We start from the raw sequence: 20,113 nt of genomic DNA on the forward strand, positions 1-20,113 counted from the left end.
AGTGTAGAGGAATCCACTGCTTCCCTTGGGAGTGAAATTAGCTAAAATCATTAGATTTAAAGCAGCCTTTCCAGCATTAGCTGAAAAATTCTGATTAGAAACTACACTGTTTGCAAGGCTTTTTACAAGGGCTTGTAGTGATAGGACAAGAGGGAATGGATTGAAGCTTGAGGAGAGGAGATCTAGACTGAAGATTGGGAAGAAATTTTTTACAGTGAGGGTGGTGAGACACTGGAAAAGGCTGCCCAGGGAGGTGTTTGAATGCCCATCCCTGAAGGGGTTTCAGAGAGGCAGAACTGTGGTGCTGAGGGACATGGGTTAGCACCAGCCTTAGTAGAGTTAGAGAACGGTTGGACTGGATGATCTCAAAGGACTTTTCCAACCAAAATGATTCTATGATTCTAGACCTAAATATGTATCTCTATTAAAAAAAAAATGTTTTTTAAAACCGATCTCTTTCACATATTCTCTTGAAAGTACTCCAGTTTTTCTTGGCTATATTACCTGCATTTTCTCTTTATTTTCACACTTTTTTAAACTAGTGTGTCTGCATGAGTTTGCAGCACACCAGTTCAGCTTTATCCAGCGCTTCTGGACACAAGAAATCATTTGCTTGGTTTGTTTTCATTCCAGATTAAAACAAGCTCATATAGCTGACTGGAGGCTCTGGATCCTTCATCTAGGGATGCTCGATTCCCTTTCCCAGCTGTTCTTACTTTTCCAGCAGCTGTTGTTACTCACTGGCTGCAGGAAGGGCTGTGAGCATTCCCTAGCAGCCAGGGCTGACTTTCTGCTGTGCTGTCCCCTCAGGTGTGGTTACATTTCCAATTACAAATCATTCCTGCTTCTGCTTTAGAGACCTCAGGGAAAGCCCCAGAATTACTTCACATCCAGTCCCTCCCTCACTTCTCAGAAATCACACCACTGCTGCTTACATCCCACTCAGTCTGAATGATCTCCTCAAACTATTCATTTTTCTCAGTATCAGTTACTTTCCCCATACTTAGAACTCTGAAAGTAAAAGCTGTATCAGCCTCTGCCTTTTCACCACAACTGGAGCCATAGAGGTCCCACAAAAACAGCACCAAAGAAGAACACATCTGACAGCCACAGCACAATCCATCTACTCTTACAGACTACAGTAAATGCTTTTTTTCTCAGTCCTCACACTCTAAAGCATGTGCCTTCAAAATTCCCCTGATTCACAATGGAGTGAATTCCTCCTTCCTCTGTAATTGCCAATTATCTTCTCTGATTCAGAGATTCACAGAATACAGCTGGTTGGAAGAGACCTCCAAGCTCATCCAGTCCAACCCTCAACCCAGCAGTGGAGGGTCAACACTGAACTATGTCCCTAAGCACCAGGTCCACACACTGCTTAAGCGCCTCCAAGGATGGTGACGCCACCACTGCCCTGGGCAGAACATTCCAATGTTTGAGAACCCTTCCAATGAAGAAATATTTCCTGACATCCGGCCTGAACCTCCCCTGGCACAGCTTGAAACTATTTCCTCTGATCCTACCATTCAAAGGTCTTTTTCCACATGAAATCTGTATGTCATTATTCTGTCAGCCTCCTTGGGCACTCCTGCCATGGAAGCTCACTGTCTTTTCCTTCATATTCCTCTTGTACTTCAGCATCCTGACAAGCACCTTTTCCTTCCACTGTGTCAGAAGAGTTCTTTGCCTTTGCCCTTTCTTTAGCCTCCACAACTCTGCCTTTCCCAGCACTATTTGGGCTGGATCTCCACAAAGCTCTAAACAAGAGAAACTTTCTTAATGGGGCTTGGATTAAATGACCATTAGAGGTCTCTTCCAACCCAAACTATTCTATGATTCTTCATCTTTTGGTGGTAAATACATGATGTAATCATAGAATCATTTAATGGCTTGAGCTGGAAGGGACCTAAAAGATCATCTGGTTCCAACTCCACTGCCATGGGCAGGGATACCTCCCACTAGACCAGATTGCTGAAATGCCCATCCAGCCTGGTCTTAGACACTTTCAGACACTGTTCCAGTGTCTCACCACCCTCATAGCAAAGAACTTCTTCCCAATGCCCAATCTATACCCACCCTGCACTAGTTTAAAACCATTGCTCCTTGTCCTGTCACCACAGGCCCTTATAAAAGTCCCTCATCAGCTCCTCTAAGTTCCTTCAGGGTCTGGAAGGCTGCTCTGAGGTCTCTCTAGAGCGTTCTCTTCCCCAGGCTGAACAACTCCAACTCTCCCAGCCTTTCCCCATAGGGGAGGTGCTTCAGCCTTCTTCGTGGCCTCCACTGAACCATCTCCAACTGATCCATTGAAGATCAGTGTCTGGGCAATGACAATCAGCATACTATCTCCTTCAAACATGATGATCCCTTTGCAGTTACTTCTATCTTATAACTGCACTAGCTCCTTGATTAATCCCACCCCATTCCCCTTCATACTCAGTAGGTTTAAACAGCATGTCTTTTCTCCTCTCTCTCCCCTCCTCTCTCCTCTGTTCTTCCTCCTCTCTCCTGTCCTCAGCCCAGCCCTTTTCCTTTCCATTCTCAGTCTTGCAGCCCAGAAGTTGAGCGTTAGCCTTATCCACAGCAGCAGTGGGGAGCACAGACTAAGATCATACCCCTGAAAGATCCATGATTTGTCTTGTCACACTGTTGTGCTGGCTTAAACATGCTGCTGAAGTTTCTGTTAACTGCTGCTAATAGATCCAGTCAGTCTCTTACAGGGTAATATGAAGTTAAGTGCTTTTCAAAACATGGTTTGTGGGTGATGAAAGCAATTCATCCCATGGGATTACTTGTAAATGAAAGGTAGAGGTGGTAGGAATTAAGTGACTAATGACAGCAACTCATGTGTTTACCCATGCAAGCATGCAGCATTACAGGCTTGAGGCAGGATGGCTGGACAGCTGCTGGGCACAGAAGGACCTGGGGGTCTTGATTGATGGACACCTGAACATGAGCCAGCAGTGTGCTTCAGAAGGCCAATGGCATCCTGGCCTGGATCAGGAACAGTGTGGCCAGCAGGTCTAGGGACACGATTGTCCCCTGGTACTCAGCACTGGTGAGGCCACACCTTGAGTACTGGGTTCAGTTTTGGGCCCCTCACTCCACAAGGGACACTGAGGGGCTGGAGCATGTCCAGAAAAACTCAGTAAAGCTGGTGAAGGGTCTGGAGCACAAATCTTATGAGGAACAGCTGAGGGAACAGACATTGTTTAGTCTTCAGAAGGGAGCCTGAGGGGAGACCTCATCACCCTCTACAAACAACCACCTCAAGGGAGGTTGGAGCAAGGTGGGGGTTGGTCTTTAGTCTTCAGAAGGGAGCCTGAGGGGAGACCTCATCACCCTCTACAAACAACCACCTCAAGGGAGGTTGGAGCAAGGTGGGGGTTGGTCTTTAGTCTTCAGAAGGGAGCCTGAGGGGAGACCTCATCACCCTCTACAAACAACCACCTCAAGGGAGGTTGGAGCAAGGTGGGGGTTGGTCTTTAGTCTTCAGAAGGGGGCCTGAGGGGAGACCTCATCACCCTCTACAAACAACCACCTCAAGGGAGGTTGGAGCAAGGTGGGGGTTGGTCTCTTCTCACATGCAACAAGTGGCAGGACAAGACGAAACAGCCTCAAGTTATGTCAGGGGAGGTTCAGGTTGGATATTAGAAGAGGTTTCTTCATGGAAAGGGTTCTCAGGCACTGGAACAGGCTGCCCAGGGAGGTGGTGGAGTCACCATCCCTGGAGGTATTTAAAAGATGTGTGGATGTGGTGCTGAGGGATGTGGTTTAGTGGTAGTAGCTTAGCAGTAGCAGTGGGATTGTGAGCTCTAGGTGAGCAGCTGGACTTGATCTCAAAAGTTTCTTCCAACCTCAGCAGTTCTATGATTCTGTACTGATATCTGCAAAGGTAGCTTATTTGATTTCATACATGCCAGAGGTCTTCTTGCTATGAAGGCCTCTGAGTGGGACAATCCAATAGCTGAACCAGGTACTGAAAAAAGACAAAGCACAAACCTGGCTGGTTTTAAATTGCATTGTAAGACTAATAGAGGCTGTAAGTAGACTATTTATAAACAGGATGCTTTGTGTATACTTAAACTTTGTCAAGCCATCTAATGCAGGGGAAATGCCAGCATGACACTCCTGTTACTCACTCACAAGTTTTAGAAGCTGCTATAGTGTTACCCCAAATGTTTTTCATTCTCAATAATAACATTTATATAAAATATTACTGATTTCTGATGACTGTCATTAAGTATTTTACTAGGAAGGAAAATGTACTGCATTCTCTTAAAGAAAAAAGCCCAAAGAGAGGGACCAAAACCCACCCTGTGAAGAGTTCTCCTTGATACCTTCATCTTCACTCCTTTGCCAAGGAATAGCAGAAGTCACTTGCTTGTAGCGTCTACCCTTGAGAGTCACAGCAGCAATCACATAGTGGGGGAAGCGAAGCCACTTCTTAGCAGCCACATGCCAAAGTATCATAGAATGGCTTGAGTTGGAAGGGACCTTAAAGATCATCTACTTCAAACCCTCCTGCCATGAGCAGGGACACCTCCCACTAGAACAGATTGCTCAAAGCCTCATCCAGCCTGGTCTGAAACACTTCCAGGGATGAGGCATCCACAACTTCTCTGAGCATGCTGGGTGTGAATGGTGTGCTCTGGACCCTAGCTGTTCCCTCTCAGCAATGCAAGTAGTAAAAGTCCCTTCTGGCAGCTATGACTTCTGCCCATCCACATTACTTCTCAAGTCCCATCAGTTATTAAACTAAACAGTGTCCTGCAATTGAATGGCATTTAAAGCCTTAATAATCTTTCACTCAGCTGTTTATTGAGATTTCACTTTTGGATCAGTAGTTCTTTTGGTAATCGTAGAATGGTCCAGGCTGGAAGGGACTTCCAAAGCTCACCCAGTCTGACCTCCCTGCAGTCAGCAGGGACATCCCCAGCTAGATCAGGTTGCCCAGGGCCCTGTTGAGCATCCCTTTCAATATCTCCAGGGAAGGGGCCTCAACCACCTCACTGGGCAACCTGTTTCAGTGTTCCACCACCCTCATAGTGAAGAACTTGTTCCTGATATCCAATCTCAATCTGCCCTTCTCTAGTTTGAAGCCATTGCCCCTCATCCTGTCACTGCAGGCTTTTGAAAACAGTCTCTCTGTAGCCCCTCTGCAGCCTTCCTGTAGCCCCCTTCAGGTCTCCCTGGAACCTCCTCTTCTCCAGGCTGAACACCCCCAGCTCCCTCAGCCTGTCCTTGTAGCAGAGCTGCTCCAACCCCCTGATCATTTTGGTGGCCTCCTCTGGACCCTCTCCATCAGGTCCATGTCCTTCCTATACTGAGGGCTCCAGACCTGTACACAGCACTCCAGGTGAGGTCTCACCAGAGCACAGTGGCAGAATCACCTCTCTGGCTCTGCTGGCAGCACTGCTTTTGATGCAGCCCAGGATGTGATTTGCCACCCGGGCTGCAATCTGTAGTCTGATGCCTTGCTTTCTCATTATACCACTTTGCTGTCTTGCTCCTTCAGCAGAGCACCAGAACATGTAACAGCTTGCTATCATTCAAGACTTGGTCTCAGACTCAGTACTTGAGCAGTGTTAGGCTCAGCTTGTCTCTGGCCAGCAGCATTTGTTCAAGTATGTCAAGGCACAAAGAAGGTTTTTTACCGAGTGCCAGAAGATTGCCAAGGGCTAATGGTTATGGGGTTTAATTTCCTATGTGTTTGAATTTGCCTCAAGATGTGACTAGGACAGCTATGCTTGAAAATACTGTCTTGAAGAGAGGTAAGATCTTCTCTACTGACATGGACATGAAGTTTTGAGCAACACCTCAAGGCTTCTTTTTTTATCCTTAGCCACAAAACTACACCTTTCCCACGCCTTCTGGTAAACAACACGGCAATATCTCCTAAAGAAGTATGTAAAAATAGGATTCAGGCAGAACCCAGTCCTTCCAGACCTTAATCCTCTCTAATCCTTTGGCAGGACCTTATTTTGGGTGATTTGTTTCACAGGCACTCCAAATAATTTTTTTAATGTAAGTGGATGGTAAGCAAAGTGAGATTTTCTATGCCCACTTGTGAAGTCTCTAACTGTTGCTTCTGTGGCTTGGTCCCTCACACCTGAGAGTGAGAGGGACAGTATTTCCCAAAATAGCTGTCATTGATGCCTGCCTTCAAGGGGGGGCATGTTTTTAGACTGTAGACTCTGAAAATGAGATGTTTGGCAGTGGACAGCCAAGCATCCAATGTCCTTCACACTGACATCAGAACATTCTACCATTCAGTCATTATTAACATTTCAAAGCCCTGGCCAAAGGATCTGGCACATCCTGGGCTGCATCAAGAGAAGCATAGCCAGCAGGTCGAGGGAGGTGATTCTCCCCCTCTACTCTGCTCTGATGAGACACCACCTGGAGTACTGCATCTGGTTCTGGACCCCTAGTACAAGAAGGATCTGGAGGTGCTGGAAGGTGTCCAGAGAAGGGCCAGGAGGATGATCAGAGGGCTGAAGCTCCTCCCCTATGAGAAGAGACTGAGAGTTGGGACTATTCAGTCTGGAGAAGAGAAGGCTCTGAGGAAACCTTCTTGTGGCCTCCCACTATCTGAAGGGGGCTACAAGAAAGCTGGGGAGGGACTTTTTAGGGTGTCAGGGAGTGATAGGATTGGGGGGAATGGGAAAAAATGAGAAATGGGTAGATTCAGATTGGATGTTAGGAAGAAGTTTTTCCCCATGAGGGTGGTGAGAGACTGGCACAGGTTGCCCAGGGAGGTGGTGGAAGCCTCATCCCTGGAGGTTTTTGCAGCCAGGCTGGATGTGGCTGTGAGCAACCTGCTGTGGTGTGAGGTGTCCCTGCCCATGGCAGGAGATTTGAAACTGGTTGATCCTTGAGGACCCTTCCAATCCTAACAATTCTGTGACTCTATGTCACTACAGCTCCCTGAAAGGAGGCTGGAGTGAGGTAGAGGTCGGTCTCTTCTACCAAGTAACAAGCAACAGGATAAGAAGTGGCCTCAAATCACCCCAGGGGAGGTTTAGTTAGACATGAGGAAGAATTTCTTTCCTAAAAGGGTTGTCAAGCCCTGGAACAGGCTTCCCAGGGCAGTGGTGGAATCTCCATTCCTGGAGGGGGGTAAAAGCCATGGAGATGTGGTGCTGAGTAAACAGATGTCCTGGCACTCCACACAGCTGTGGAATCAGTTTGCTTTGGTGCCCTATCAATAGCTGATGCCTTGTTTTCTTTTACAGGTCATGGACTGTTCAATGCCTCTGATCGGTGAGCACCAGACTGAAGACAGGCAACACATAACTGAGCTAGTTGTAAGCAAAATGAACCAAATGTTGTCCAAAACTCCTATTCCATCTCCTCAGAGACCCACTGCCACTCAGCAGCCTCAGGTAGGAAACTTCTGAGCATCCCATTCTAGAATTTTAAGCTCAAAGTTTTCCTGAAAGAATTTGGCTGGAAAGCTATGCAAGCGTTTGCTGAACTACAAGGATGCAAGGACTTCTCAACGTGCTTGAGAGGTTTGTCCTATTTCAATCAGATTGTCTGGGGTCAGAGTGGCTGGAGAGCAGCCAGCCAGAGAGGGACCTGGGGGCACTGGTTGACAGCAGCTGAACATGAGCCAGCAGTGTGCCCAGGTGGCCAGGAGAGCCAATGGCATCCTGGCCTGCATCAGGAATAGTGTGGCCAGCAGAAGCAGGGAGGTCATTGTACCCCTGTACACAGCACTGGTTAGGCCACACCTTGAGTACTGTGTCCAGTTCTGGGCTCCTCAATTTAAGAAGGACATTGAGATACTTGAAGGTGTCCAGAGAAGGGCAACAAGGCTGGGGAGAGGTCTGGAGCACAGCCCTGTGAGGAGAGGCTGAGGGAGCTGGGGGTGTTCAGCCTGGAGAAGAGGAGGCTCAGGGCAGACCTCATTGCTGTCTACAACTACCTGAAGGGAGGTTGTAGCCAGGAGGGGGTTGGTCTCCTCTCCCAGGCAACCAGCACCAGAACAAGAGGACACAGTCTCAAGCTGTGCCAGGGGAGGTTTAGGCTGGAGGTGAGGAGAAAGTTCTTCACAGAAAGAGTGATCTGCCCTTGGAATGTGCTGCCCAGGGAGGTGGTGGAGTCACCATCCCTGGAGGTGTTCAGAAAAGGACTGGACGTGGCACTTGGAGCCATGGTTTGGTTAGTCATGAGGTGCTGGGTGATAGGTTGGACTTGATGATCTCTGAGGTCTTTTCCAACCTTGCTGATTCTATGATTCTATGATCTCCTGCTAGAATCGCGTAGTTCACCTGCTGCTGTGGTTCTACCAGTCAACTGCTAAGTGGGTTCAGTGAATTACCAGGCTTTGAGCTGTTTGCTTTCAGTTACAGCTACATAAAATATCATGGAAATAAGAAGCACTGTCAAAGACAATCTTTGCCCTGAGGATGTCAGAAAGAGACCTAAGACAGCAGTTGGTGTTGTTCTTGTGAGAAATGAATGACATGAGAATCCTGTTTCCTGTGCTGCAAATTTTAAAACTACCTTTCTGATCTGGAAAGCTCCTGAAATCTGTTTAGCATAGTAGGTAAGCTCTGGTAAAGCTTGCAAAGAGTTGCAACTCCTTTTATCTCAAATGGCCTGATGGTTCAAGTGTGGAGATGCAGAATTCTGCCCCTGGCCTTGCTACCAGCTGGCTTTCAGCCTTTGGAAGTCATCTTTGTGTTTCCATTTCCATGCTTACAAAACATGAAATTTGTTTTATTGATCCTTTGAGTAGCTGCTGAGACTGTGGTAGTTTTATAAAAGACTCTAAGGACACTGATTTTTTTTCCCTCTAGATGGGAGAGAGATGGATTTGATGGGTGGACTGTTAGATGGATGAGGTGTTACAGTCAGTGGGCCAACATTCAAATGGAAATAGTAACAAGTGATGTTCTGAGGGTCTGGACTGAGACCAATCCTGCTTAATATCTTCATCAGTTACACACATAGTGGCACTGCAGGAGCCCTCAGCAGGTTTGCAGATGACATCAAGCTGGGTGCTGCCATCAGTACCCCAGAGGGAAGGGATGCCACCCAGAGGAACCTGCATGGCAAGGTCTGCACTTGAGTTACAGCAGTGCCCCAGTATCAGTACAGACTGGGCAATGAACTGATTGAGAGCAGCCCTGCAGGGAAGCACTTGGAGGTGCCAAGGAATGAAAAGCTGGACATGGGCCAGCACTGAGCACTTCCAGCCCAGAGCTAGCCCTGTCCTGAGCTGATCCGCAGCAATGTGGGCAGCAGGGGAAGGGAGGGGATTCTGCCCCTCTGCTGCACTCTGCTGAAACCCCTCCTGCAGTGCTGGGCCAGCTCTGGAGTCCCCAGCACAGCACAGACATGGATCTGTTGGAGAGCGGCCAGAAGAAGTCACAGCATTGCTGGGAGGGCTGGAAGCCCTCTGCTGTGAGGCTAGGCTGAGGAAGTTGGGGTTCTTCAGCCTGGAGAAGACAAGGCTCCAGGGGGACCTTCTGGTGGCCTTTTAGTACTTAAAGGGACCAATCAGAAAAATGGAGAATGATTTTTTTGACAAGACCTGTAGTGACAGCACGAAGGGTGATGTTTTTAAACCAAAAGAGGAGAAATTGAGACTGGCTAAAAGGAAGAAAATCTTTACCATTAGGATGATTAGAACAGGTTGTCCAGAGCTGTGGATGCCCATCACTGGAATTGTTTAAGGTCACATTGGCTGGGGGTCTGAGCAACCTGGTCTAGTGGAAGATGTCTCCACCAGTGGGAAGAGAGGTTGGAATAGATCCATAGAACTGTTAGATCTAGTCTAGACCTAAAGGTCTGTTCTAACCCAAACCATTCTATCATTCTCTGATTCTTTGAACAGTGCTCTATAAATGCTAAATGGCTTCTTTCCTATCTTCATAACTAGGCAGCAAGTCTGACCCAGAGCAGCATTGGCCAGTACTTGAGGGGGGCTTGCAAGAAAGCTCAGGAGGGACTTTTTACAAGGGCTTTACAGTGAGGGTGGTCAGACACTGGAACAGGTTGCCCAGGTTAGTTGTAGATCACAGTCTCACAGTATATCAGAGGTTGGAAAGGACCTCCAGAGATCATCAGGTCCAACCCCCTGCCAGAGCAACATCACCCAGGGCAGTCTGCACAGGAACACATCCAGGTGGGTGCTGAAAGTCTCCAGGGAAGGAGATTCCACAACCCCCCTGGGAAGCCTGTTCCAGGGCTCTGTCACCCTCACTGTAAAGAAGTTTCTCCTCATGTTGAGATGAAATCTTCCATGTTCAAGTTTGAACCCATTGTTCCTTGTCTTATCACTGTGAACCACCCAAAAGAGCCTGGCCCCCTCCCCTTGACACCCACCCCTCAGCTATTGATAGACATTGATCAGATCCCCTCTCAGCCTTCTCCTCTCCAGACTAAACAGCCCCAGGGCTCTCAGTCTCTCTTCACAGGGGAGATGCTCAAGTCCCCTAAGCATCCTCCTGGCTCTCCCTTGGACTCTCTCCAGCAGGTCTCTGTCTCTCCTGAACTGGGGAGCCCCAAACTGGCCACAGGATTGCAGGTGTGGTCTCACCAGGGCAGAGTAGAGAGGTAGAAGAACTTCCCTAGACCTGCTGGACACCTTTCTTGATACATCCCAGGATCCCATTGGCTCTCTTGGCCACAAGAGAGATGCTCCTTCCACAGGAGAGATTCAAGGCCAGGTTGGACAAGGCCTTGAGCAACTTGGTCCAGTGGGAGATGTCCATGGCAGAGGGCTTGGAACTAGATGATCTTTATGGTCCCTTCCAACCCAAAGTATTCTATGGTTCTACAACTGTCAGCTACAGCTTTCATGTACCTCTTTCAATACACTGGAGGAGTAAACCATGCCAATACATTCTGACATTACCTATAAGGGTTTTGTCCCTGCTCTGTACCAGCACAGCTCCATGGCAATCAGTTAAGTGCCAGAATAAGCCAAACTGTAATACAGGAACTACCAAGCCTAAATCAAGAATCTATTTTTGCTCCCAGCAGGCTGCACACCAGGTAAACAATTTGAAAACAGTTTTGTGGCATACCTCAGACAGACTAGTTCTTGAGGCAGGATGACTAATTTGTTCTTCAAATATACCATCGTGCTTTAAGTTATAAAAATACACCATCCCACATAAAAAAAAAAAAGTGGTGTGGCTTCTATTTATATTACAGCCACTTGAAACTAAGCACAAAATTGTTTCGACCACAGAACCACATACAATGGAGAAGTTTCCATCTGACATGACTCAAGTCCATTGTAAAGGGCACTGAAGAAGGAATACAAGGAGGGGAACAAAATAAATCACCTCATCATAGGATCATAGAATGGTACGGGGTGGAGGAGACCTCTGGAGATCATTGAGTCCAACCCCGCTGCCAAAGCAGGGTCACCTAGGGCAGGTCACACAGGAACGCATCCAGGCAGGCCTTGAAAGTCTCCAGAGGAGACTCCACAACCTCTCTGGGCAGCCTGCCCCAGTGCTCCGTCACACTTGCAGCAAAGACGGTTTTCCTAATGTTGAGGTGGAACCTTTTGGGTTCCAGTTTGTATCCATTGTTCCTCGTCCTATCACAGGACACCACTGAAAAGAACCTGGCACCTCCTTGACACCCACCCTTCAGATATTTAGAAAGATTAATGAGATCCCCTCTGGGTCTGCTCTTCTCCAGACTAAACAGCCCCAGGTCTCTCCTCCTTTCCTCCTAAGACAGATGCTCCAGTCCTTTCAGCATTCTTAATCCAGTCCCTTAATCATCATGGTCAGCCATTGGAACAGGCTGCCCGGGGAGGTGGTGGAGTCACCATTCTTGGAGGAGTTCAAGAAACATGTGGCCATGGCACTTCAGGACATGGTTTAATGGCCATGGTGGGCTTAGGTTGACAGTTGGACAGTTGCATCTGGGAAGGAAGAATAAACTGCAGCAGTACAGGTTGGAGGTGATCTGCTAGAAAGCAGCCCTGTGGAGAAGGACCTGGGAGTCCTGGGGATAACAAGATATCCATGGGTCAGCAATGTGCCCTTGTGGCCAAGAAGATCCCTAATGGGATCCTGGGGTGCATTAAGAGGAGTGTGGCCAGCAGATGCAGTGAAGTTGTTCTCCCCTTCTACTCTGCCCTGGTGGGACCTCACCTGGAATATTGCATCCAATTTTGGGCTCCCCAGTTCAGGAGGAACAGAGATCTACTGGAGAGAGTCTGAGGGAGGGTACAAGGATGCTGAAGGGACTGGAGCACTGCCTGGTGAAGAGGGGCTGAGAGTCCTGGGGCTGTTTAGTCTGGAGAAGAGAAGACTGAGAAGGGATTTAATAAATGTTTCTAAAAGCCCGAGGGCTGGGGGTCAAGAGGGAGGGGACAGGCTCTGCTCAGTTGCACCCTGGGATAGGACAAGGGGCAATGGATATAAACTACAGCACAGCAGGTTCCATCTCAGCATGAGGAGGATCTTCTTCACTGTGAGGGTCACACAGCACTGGAACAGGCTGCCCAGGAAGGTTGTGGAGTCTCCTTCTCTGGAGATTTCAAACCCCATCTGGATACATTCTTGTGTAACCTGTGCTGGATGCTATGGTCCTGCTCTGGCAGGGGGGTTGGAGTCGATGATCTTCAGAGGTCCCTTCCAACCCCTAACATCCTGTGATGCTATGGTGAATAGATCCAGAGTCATTTAGAGCATTTGCTATTTCACATTTGAGGGGGAGGAGAGAAATGTAAGGTCTTGGGTAAGCATGCTTCCCTGGCCTGTAGAAGAGACAGAGGAGGAGGGATGTTTATGGTTTACTGGTGTCATCCAAAGGAACTGACTATCTGTCATACAGAAATAAAGATTTTACTCATTTCCAATAAGAAAATGCCTACGTAAGTGCAGTATGGAAATAGGATGTCAGGAACGTTATAAGAAAGTTCCTGAATTCCTCAGTCATCCCTGCCACTGTTCATGTCCATAAAAAGGACTTTTCCTCCAAAACGAAAAAAAAAAAAAAAGAAAGGTTTGGATGAATCCAAAGATAGTAATTTTCTGGCTGGCTGCTGAAACTTCTGAGAGATTGCTACTTAGCTTAGATTACTGAGGAATTCAGCCTTTGCAAATGGCAACAGGACATTGCTCAACCTTCATCTTCTTTTCCTTATCTCATCCTTAGCTTATGGATTGCAGTTGACCAAACCCAGTGATACCCCTTCAGAATATTTACAGTAGTTTTTATTTTCCTCTCAGATAATCAGCCTCTGCTTCCTTAAAATTTACTGTCTTATGTTAGCCACCAGCTGAGGACAGACAAAGGGCATCTGGATGTCCACAGAAGATACTGTTTCTAAATACCCATTCATCTGTCCAGCTTTGAGGGAAAATCAGGAAATATCTGACCAATGGGAGCAGGGAAGTGATTGTGCCTCTGCACTCAGCAATGGTGAGGCTGCATCTCAAATACTGGGTTCAGTTTTGGGCCCCTTACAAGGACATTGAGATGCTGGAGCAGGTCCAGCAGCAAAGCTGGTGAGGGGTCTGGAGAACAGGGCGGGTGAGGAGCAGCTGAGGGGAGTGGGGTTTGTTTAGTCTGGAGAAGAGGAGGCTGAGGGGAGACCTCACTGCTCTCTACAGCTCCCTGCCAGGAGGTTGCAGTGAGGTGGGGGTTGGTCTCTTCTCTCTAGTATCAGGTGATAGAAGGAGAGGAAAGGGCCTGAAATTGTGCCAGGGGAGGTTTAGGTTGGAGATGAGGAAAAGTTTCTTACCTACAAAAGTGGCATTGGAATAGGCTGCCTGGGGAGGTGGAGGAGTCCCCATCCCTGGAGGTGTTCAAGAAACCTGTGGACATGGTTTAATGGCCATGGTGGGCTTAGGCTGACAGTTGGACTCGCTGATCTTGTAGGTCTTTTCCAACCAGAAGAATTCTATGATTCTATGATCTGTAGTGTTTTAAACAGGTATCTCCTTGTGTATAGTTAACTTCAGCTAGTTTTTTGTTTGGTTTGGGGGGATGTCTCTTTTCCTAAGAAGGAAATCAGTGTCTTAAGATGTCCCTTTCATCTTGAACAGTCTTCTCCTTTTTTAATCTGAGGAATTATTTCCTATTCTTGGGAAATAGTGTCCGTGGATTTTTTGGAGCTGAGGGGGCACCTCACATTACTACAGGTCCCATAAAATGCAGAGCCAGCATTCTATCCCAAATCAGCTGTTTGTGTATGGATGTGCAGTCTTAGAAACCAAAGTCGTGTCAATAGCAAAGAGTAATTTGTGTGTTTTGCTACCTCTGCTTTTAAATGACCAGTTCACAGCTAGAGATGTGCTGTGCTTTGAGTTCCCCTGTTATCTCTGTGGGCTTTTATAACCTACCCACTGCCATGGCATTGTGCAGCAAGGAATTCTTCCATTTATAAATGGCCACAGTGGTCAGAGCTACTCCAATTAACTACCCATCAGAAGACAAACCAATGATTAGGAAAATAAGTCTTTGTTTAGAGCTGTGCAGCCAAATCTTGATGGAAATGATTGGCCTTGCAATATGTTCTGAAGGCCAACAAAGTTCTCTCTGTCAGGGTGCCAGGAGGAACAAATTCCTGAGGCAGGGACCTCAGACAACTGTCTTGCTTTGAAACCTCAGAGATGCAGATCCTTGTGAATCTTAACCCTTAAAATTTATTATCTGAGGTATCATAGAATGGTCTGGGTTGGAAGGAACCTCCAAAGCTCATCCAGTCCAACCTCCCTGCTGTCAGCAGGGACATCCCCAACAAGATCAGGTTGGCCAGGGCCTTGTTGAGCCTCACCTTGAATATCTCCAGGAATGGGGCCTCAACCATCTCCCTGGGCTACCTGGCCCAGTGATGCACCACCCTCAGCAAAGAACTTGCTTCTAACATCCAATCTAAGTCTGCACTTCTCTAGTTTGAAGCCATTGTCCCTGGTCCTGTCCCTGCAGGCCTTGGCAAACAGTCTCTCTGCAGCCTTCTTGTAGCCCCCTTCAGGTCCTGGCAGGCTGCTATTAGGTCTCCCCAGAGCCTTCTCTTCTCCAGGCTGAGCACCCCCAGCTCCCTCAGCCTGTCCTCAGAGCAGAGCTGCTCCAACCCCCTGAGCATTTTCCTGGCCCTCCTCAGGACCCATTCCATCAGCCATGTTGAGATTTTAAATATCTATGTTTGTATACTAGCTATTTCTTTCTTTTTCTACAAACACTTGCACAGGCTGTCTAACAAGTTCTGCTGGTGCACAGATTGGCAGAGAACCCATGGTGGAGCAAAGCTACAGTTTTGCAGCTCTTTCCTGTTGTTCTCACACTGCTTGACTGGCTCCAGTCAGCAAAGTGGGTCTGACACTTTCCTCTTGTGGTCCCAGGCTATGGTTTATTGCATAGCTGTGTGGGGACAGAAAGTATTCTTGATTACAGGATTCACAGCTTGCTGCTTTTGCTCCCCTCAGCTATTTTGCAAGTCGCCCCACTCCAAAGAAAGGCAAAAGTCCTCGGACTTAGAGAAGTTTGTCTCTCGTATATGATCCAAAAACTCTTTCCAAGACTGAACTTGTTTGTATTTAATTTGAAAACATGGCAGCTTGTTTGACTCACAAGCATGATGCAAATATATAAAAGAACTTTATTGAGGAATGTAGAAGTTTTCCATGAGACAAACCAGCTCTAGTTACAGGCAATCCAATGATGGAAAGATGCATTTCCACCTCTTTGAGTATTCATAAGAATCATAGAATCATAAAACCAACCAGGTTGGAAGAGACCCCCAAGATCCTCCAGTCCAACCTATCACCCAGCCCTATCCAATCAACCAGACCATGGCACTAAGTGCCTCATCCAGGCTTCTCTTGAACATCTCCAGGGACAGTGACTCCACCACCTCCCTGGCCAGCACATCCCAATGGGCAATCTCTCTCTCTGTGAAGAACTTCCTCCTCTTTTCAAATCTTTCCTGAAACCAGTAGGTTCTGGCCAGGGGAATGCCTTACCTCTGTCTCCATCTGTTGATAGGAGAGCTTGCTGCCCAAACTTCTGCTCTGCATTTGCCAAGCCCAGTGCAGGCTATTTTCTGCTTGTTTCTGGAGCAGCATTTGGATGCAAAACAACAACAGCAAAAAATCTCTTCAGAGCTGCAGATCAAGTCACGATAGGAAGTGTGATGAGCTAAATTCTGTGTAGAGTATGGCATTGGGCATGAATATTGCCTTAAAATGCAAATGTTTATGGTTATGTTAGCAGCTGAAGCTAATGAGAATCCTATTAGGAAAAATGTTGTTCCAGTCCAGCTCTGCTAAGGGCATGTTGCATTATTCACAAAAGAACAAGGAATTTATTATCCTTAATGGAAAGAGGAAATTGGTGTCCCAGAGACCATATCCATGACGCAATATCACAAAGAGCACAGTGTTCCCAGCTATGGCCTCCTCCTTTTTGACTTAGCAGAAAGGAGTAGCACACTCCAGTGACAATCCCATTCAGAACTATGGTACTTTAGTTATTTTGGGACCAGAAAAGCAGAACCTGAAGTGTATGATGTCTTAACATTCTTTTTCAAAATGTTCCAATACCTTCTTCACTCACAAGAGAGGCTTAGTACAGTCATATTCAGCTCAGCAGAGACTGGGGTCAGGGAGCCCTTTTTCAGCAATCTGCAGCTTTTTAGGTTTGATTTATTTCCATTTTTTTTCCCCCTCTTTACTCATTCTGCATTCTATGACTTCTTATATGTTTATTATAGCCAAGCAGTTTTCTGCAGCTTAATTTTCCTGTGTTCAGAAAGAAAATTGAATCAAATGTGTATATAGTGTAAATAATCAAAAGTATTCTCTCCAGAGAAAAAAGGAAACTGTTATCAAATTACCTATTCCTGGGCTTGCATGAGAGACATCACAGTTCTATTACCTTTCATCTGTTTGATTTACTTCTTTTATTTTTATTTGCTTTTTAAAACCAATCTACTTAGGATGAGCAGCAATTTTATTGCAAATCACTGAAGCCTCTATGATGGGCAGACAATACTGCTGCTTGATTTGATCTTAACCAAATGTGAACGCACTTCATTGGGAAGGATCCCATCAAGAAGGAAATCCAGAATTCAGTGTTACTCTGCTTCTTAGGAGAAGGAAACTTCTCTGCACTGAATCTGAGCCGTGGACCTTCTCTCTAAAAGACTTTCAGCTTTGCACAGTCTCATAGATGTTCATTTGAAGTATAACTGATGGTGATGGGAAGAGGAACAGGGCCATAATGTGTAGATTTGCTGCAGCTGTGCATCTTCTCTCAGATACCTAATGCTAAGTCTACTTGCCAGTATGACCCACTTGCCAGGTCATACCACCAATTAACATCACAACCCAAGAATTTTCTGTCAAGGTCGCCTGGCACTGGCTTGCAGGATTTTCTTTCCTGTGTCTGAGAGGAAAGACTGCCCAGCAAATGAACAGATGAAAAGGCCGCACTAGATCATTCTGCACAAATGAGGGTAAACACAGAGTTTCAGTGTTAACAGCTGAGAATCCTCCTGAAGCAAATCACTCCCTGGTGTAATGAGATCTATGCTAGCAGACAGCAGGAGTCATTTAGGAACAGCTTGCATTTAGAAGGTGGCTAAATGATCTAATGGCCCCTAAAACCATGTGTGCTGTCTTTCTTTCTCTGAGGAAGATATTTCAGTAGGGGATAAATGGCAGCCGTGGCAGCCTATGGCAGCTATTGCATTCTATGACCCTAAAGTCAGGGTACCCAGACTTGTGGAATAGCATGTGATGGAAATCCAGGTCCTATATGCACTCCAGAGACTGTCCTGATTTGGCAGTGATGGGCAACTCCTAGACTCAAGGATCTTGAGGGTCTCTTCCAACCTAACTGATACTATGACTTTCCTTCAGCTCAGGGCAAGGGAGCACAGAGATCCTGGAAGACACATGGGCAGGGTTTTACTATATCATAGAATCAGAAAGGTAGGGGTTGGAAGGAACCCCTGGAGATCATGCAGTCCAACCTCTCTGCCAAAGCAGGATCACCTAGGGCAGGTCACACAGCAATGCATTCAGTTTCCAGAGAAGGAGACTCCACAACCTCTCTTGGCAGCCTGCTCCAGGGCTCTCTCACCCTCACAGTAAAGAAGTTTTTCCTAATGCTGAGGTGGAACTTCCTGTGTTCCACTTTGTACCTGTTGTCCCTTGTCCTATCACAGGATGCCACTGAAAAAAAGCCTGGCCCCTTCTTCTTGACACCAACCCTTCAGATATTTATAAACATTAATAAGATCTCCTCAACCTTCTCTTTTCCAGAAAATATGCCTCTTCAATTGCTTTCTTCTCCAAACTCTTACTCCAATTTGCTCTATAGAAACAGAGCAGTATAGCTTGTCAATAAACAGGTCATATTATCTGTGCAAGTAATACATGAGCATCTTCTGCAGTTTACTTTAGCAACCAGTAAGGGTTTTTCCATTCCTTGTTTGCCTCAGGAAGCTGGTAGGCTCTTTGACAGCCATCAGTTGTGAAAAACAAAACCTTAGTTATTCAGAGGGCTGGAGCACCTTCCCTAGGGGGACAGGCTGCAAGAGTTGGGGTTGTTCAACCTGGAGAAGAGAAGGCTCCAGGGAGACCTTAGAGCAGCCTTCCAGTACCTGAAGGGGGCTACAAGAAAGCTGAAGAGGGACATTTTACAAAGGCTGGTAGTGGTAGGATGAGGGGCAATGGCTTTGAGATGGGAGAGGGGAGACTGAGACTGGAGATTAGGAAGAAATTCTTTCCAGTGAGGGTGGTGAGACACTGGAACAGGTTGCCCAGAAAGGCTGAGGATGTCCCCTCCCTGGAGGTGTTCAAGGTCTGGTTGGATGAAGCCTTGAGCAGCCTGGGCTAGTGGGAAGTGTCCCTGCCCATGGCAGCGGGGTTGGAAGTGGATGATCTTTGAGATACCTTCCAACCCAAACTATCTGATGATTCTTGACCACTGACAGGGTCCATCTCCCTAAAAGTTCTTTCAAATCATAGTCCCTAGCAAGCAAGTGACTTTTCATGCTCAAATGCTTACCGAGTTACTGTTGTGACTTGCAGACAAACTAAGTCAGGCAGCAGCAAGATACCCTCCTAAAAACATTGGCAGAGAATCTGAAACATGGTCATCAAAACTCCTAAGGAACAAGGCAAAATATTGCTGGGAGATACATGCACCACAGAACAGCAGCACAACACCTTGCAGGGGGCAGAGAAACCAAAAGCCGTCCTAAAAACCTCTTCCACTGCAAAGAGTTCTCTGGTTCTTTGAATCCCAGCGACATCTTGTGGCTTGTTTTCTGCTGGGATAACTCGAGTGCTGCAACGTGTTAGACACGACCTTTGCTGTACATCTTACAGATATGAGATGCTCCCTACTCGAAAATTTCTCATAAGTCTACTTTATTTATTCCACTTATCTTCATTATTTTAAGATGGGGTATATTTTAATGTGCTGCCTTGATCCTTGATGTCTACATATCTATATCTATATCTCTCTATATATACACACATATATATAAATACACACACACATATATATACACACATATATATTTCTTTATATTCTATTATATATATTATATATGTACTTTATATATATTATATATATGCATTGATATATATAAATGAAAACATTGTGTGTATATACATATATACATACACACACAAATTTTGATATATATCACATATATATCAAAATTATATATATAATTTCTCATAAGTCTACTGTATTTATTCCATTCATCTTCATTATTTTAATATGGGACATATTTTAATGTGCTGCCTTGATCCTTGATGTCTACATATACATATATATATATATACACACAGAGATATATGTATTTAGATTACATTATATATATGTGTGTTTTATATATATTATATATATGTTATTCTATTATATACATGTGTTTTATGTATAATATATATATGTATTTATACCATAGTATATATATTATATATGTATTTTATATATATTATATATATGTATTTATAAATATAAAAATGAAAACATTATATATATACACACACACAATGTTTTCATTTGGAAGAGGAGATGCTCATTCTAATCAAAATGGGGTTTTAACCTTTAACTTCTTTTATCTTGGTGAAACCACAAGAAAAAACAGCTGTTACCCAATCTAACT

General features: G+C 45.9%; 1 protein-coding gene across 1 annotated transcript in view; it reads left to right on the plus strand.

Moving 5' to 3' along the window:
- The window catches only part of SYN2 (synapsin II), a 246,843-nt gene that overhangs the window by 207,154 nt on the left and 19,576 nt on the right, over positions 1-20,113 (plus strand). The window contains exon 10 of the mRNA XM_054387663.1: positions 7,236-7,385. Coding sequence (XP_054243638.1) covers positions 7,236-7,385 — 150 coding nt within the window. The remainder of the gene's footprint in view (positions 1-7,235; positions 7,386-20,113) is intronic.

Source organism: Indicator indicator, chromosome 15, assembly GCF_027791375.1.
Source record: "Indicator indicator isolate 239-I01 chromosome 15, UM_Iind_1.1, whole genome shotgun sequence".
NCBI classification, from domain to species: Eukaryota; Metazoa; Chordata; class Aves; order Piciformes; family Indicatoridae; genus Indicator; species Indicator indicator.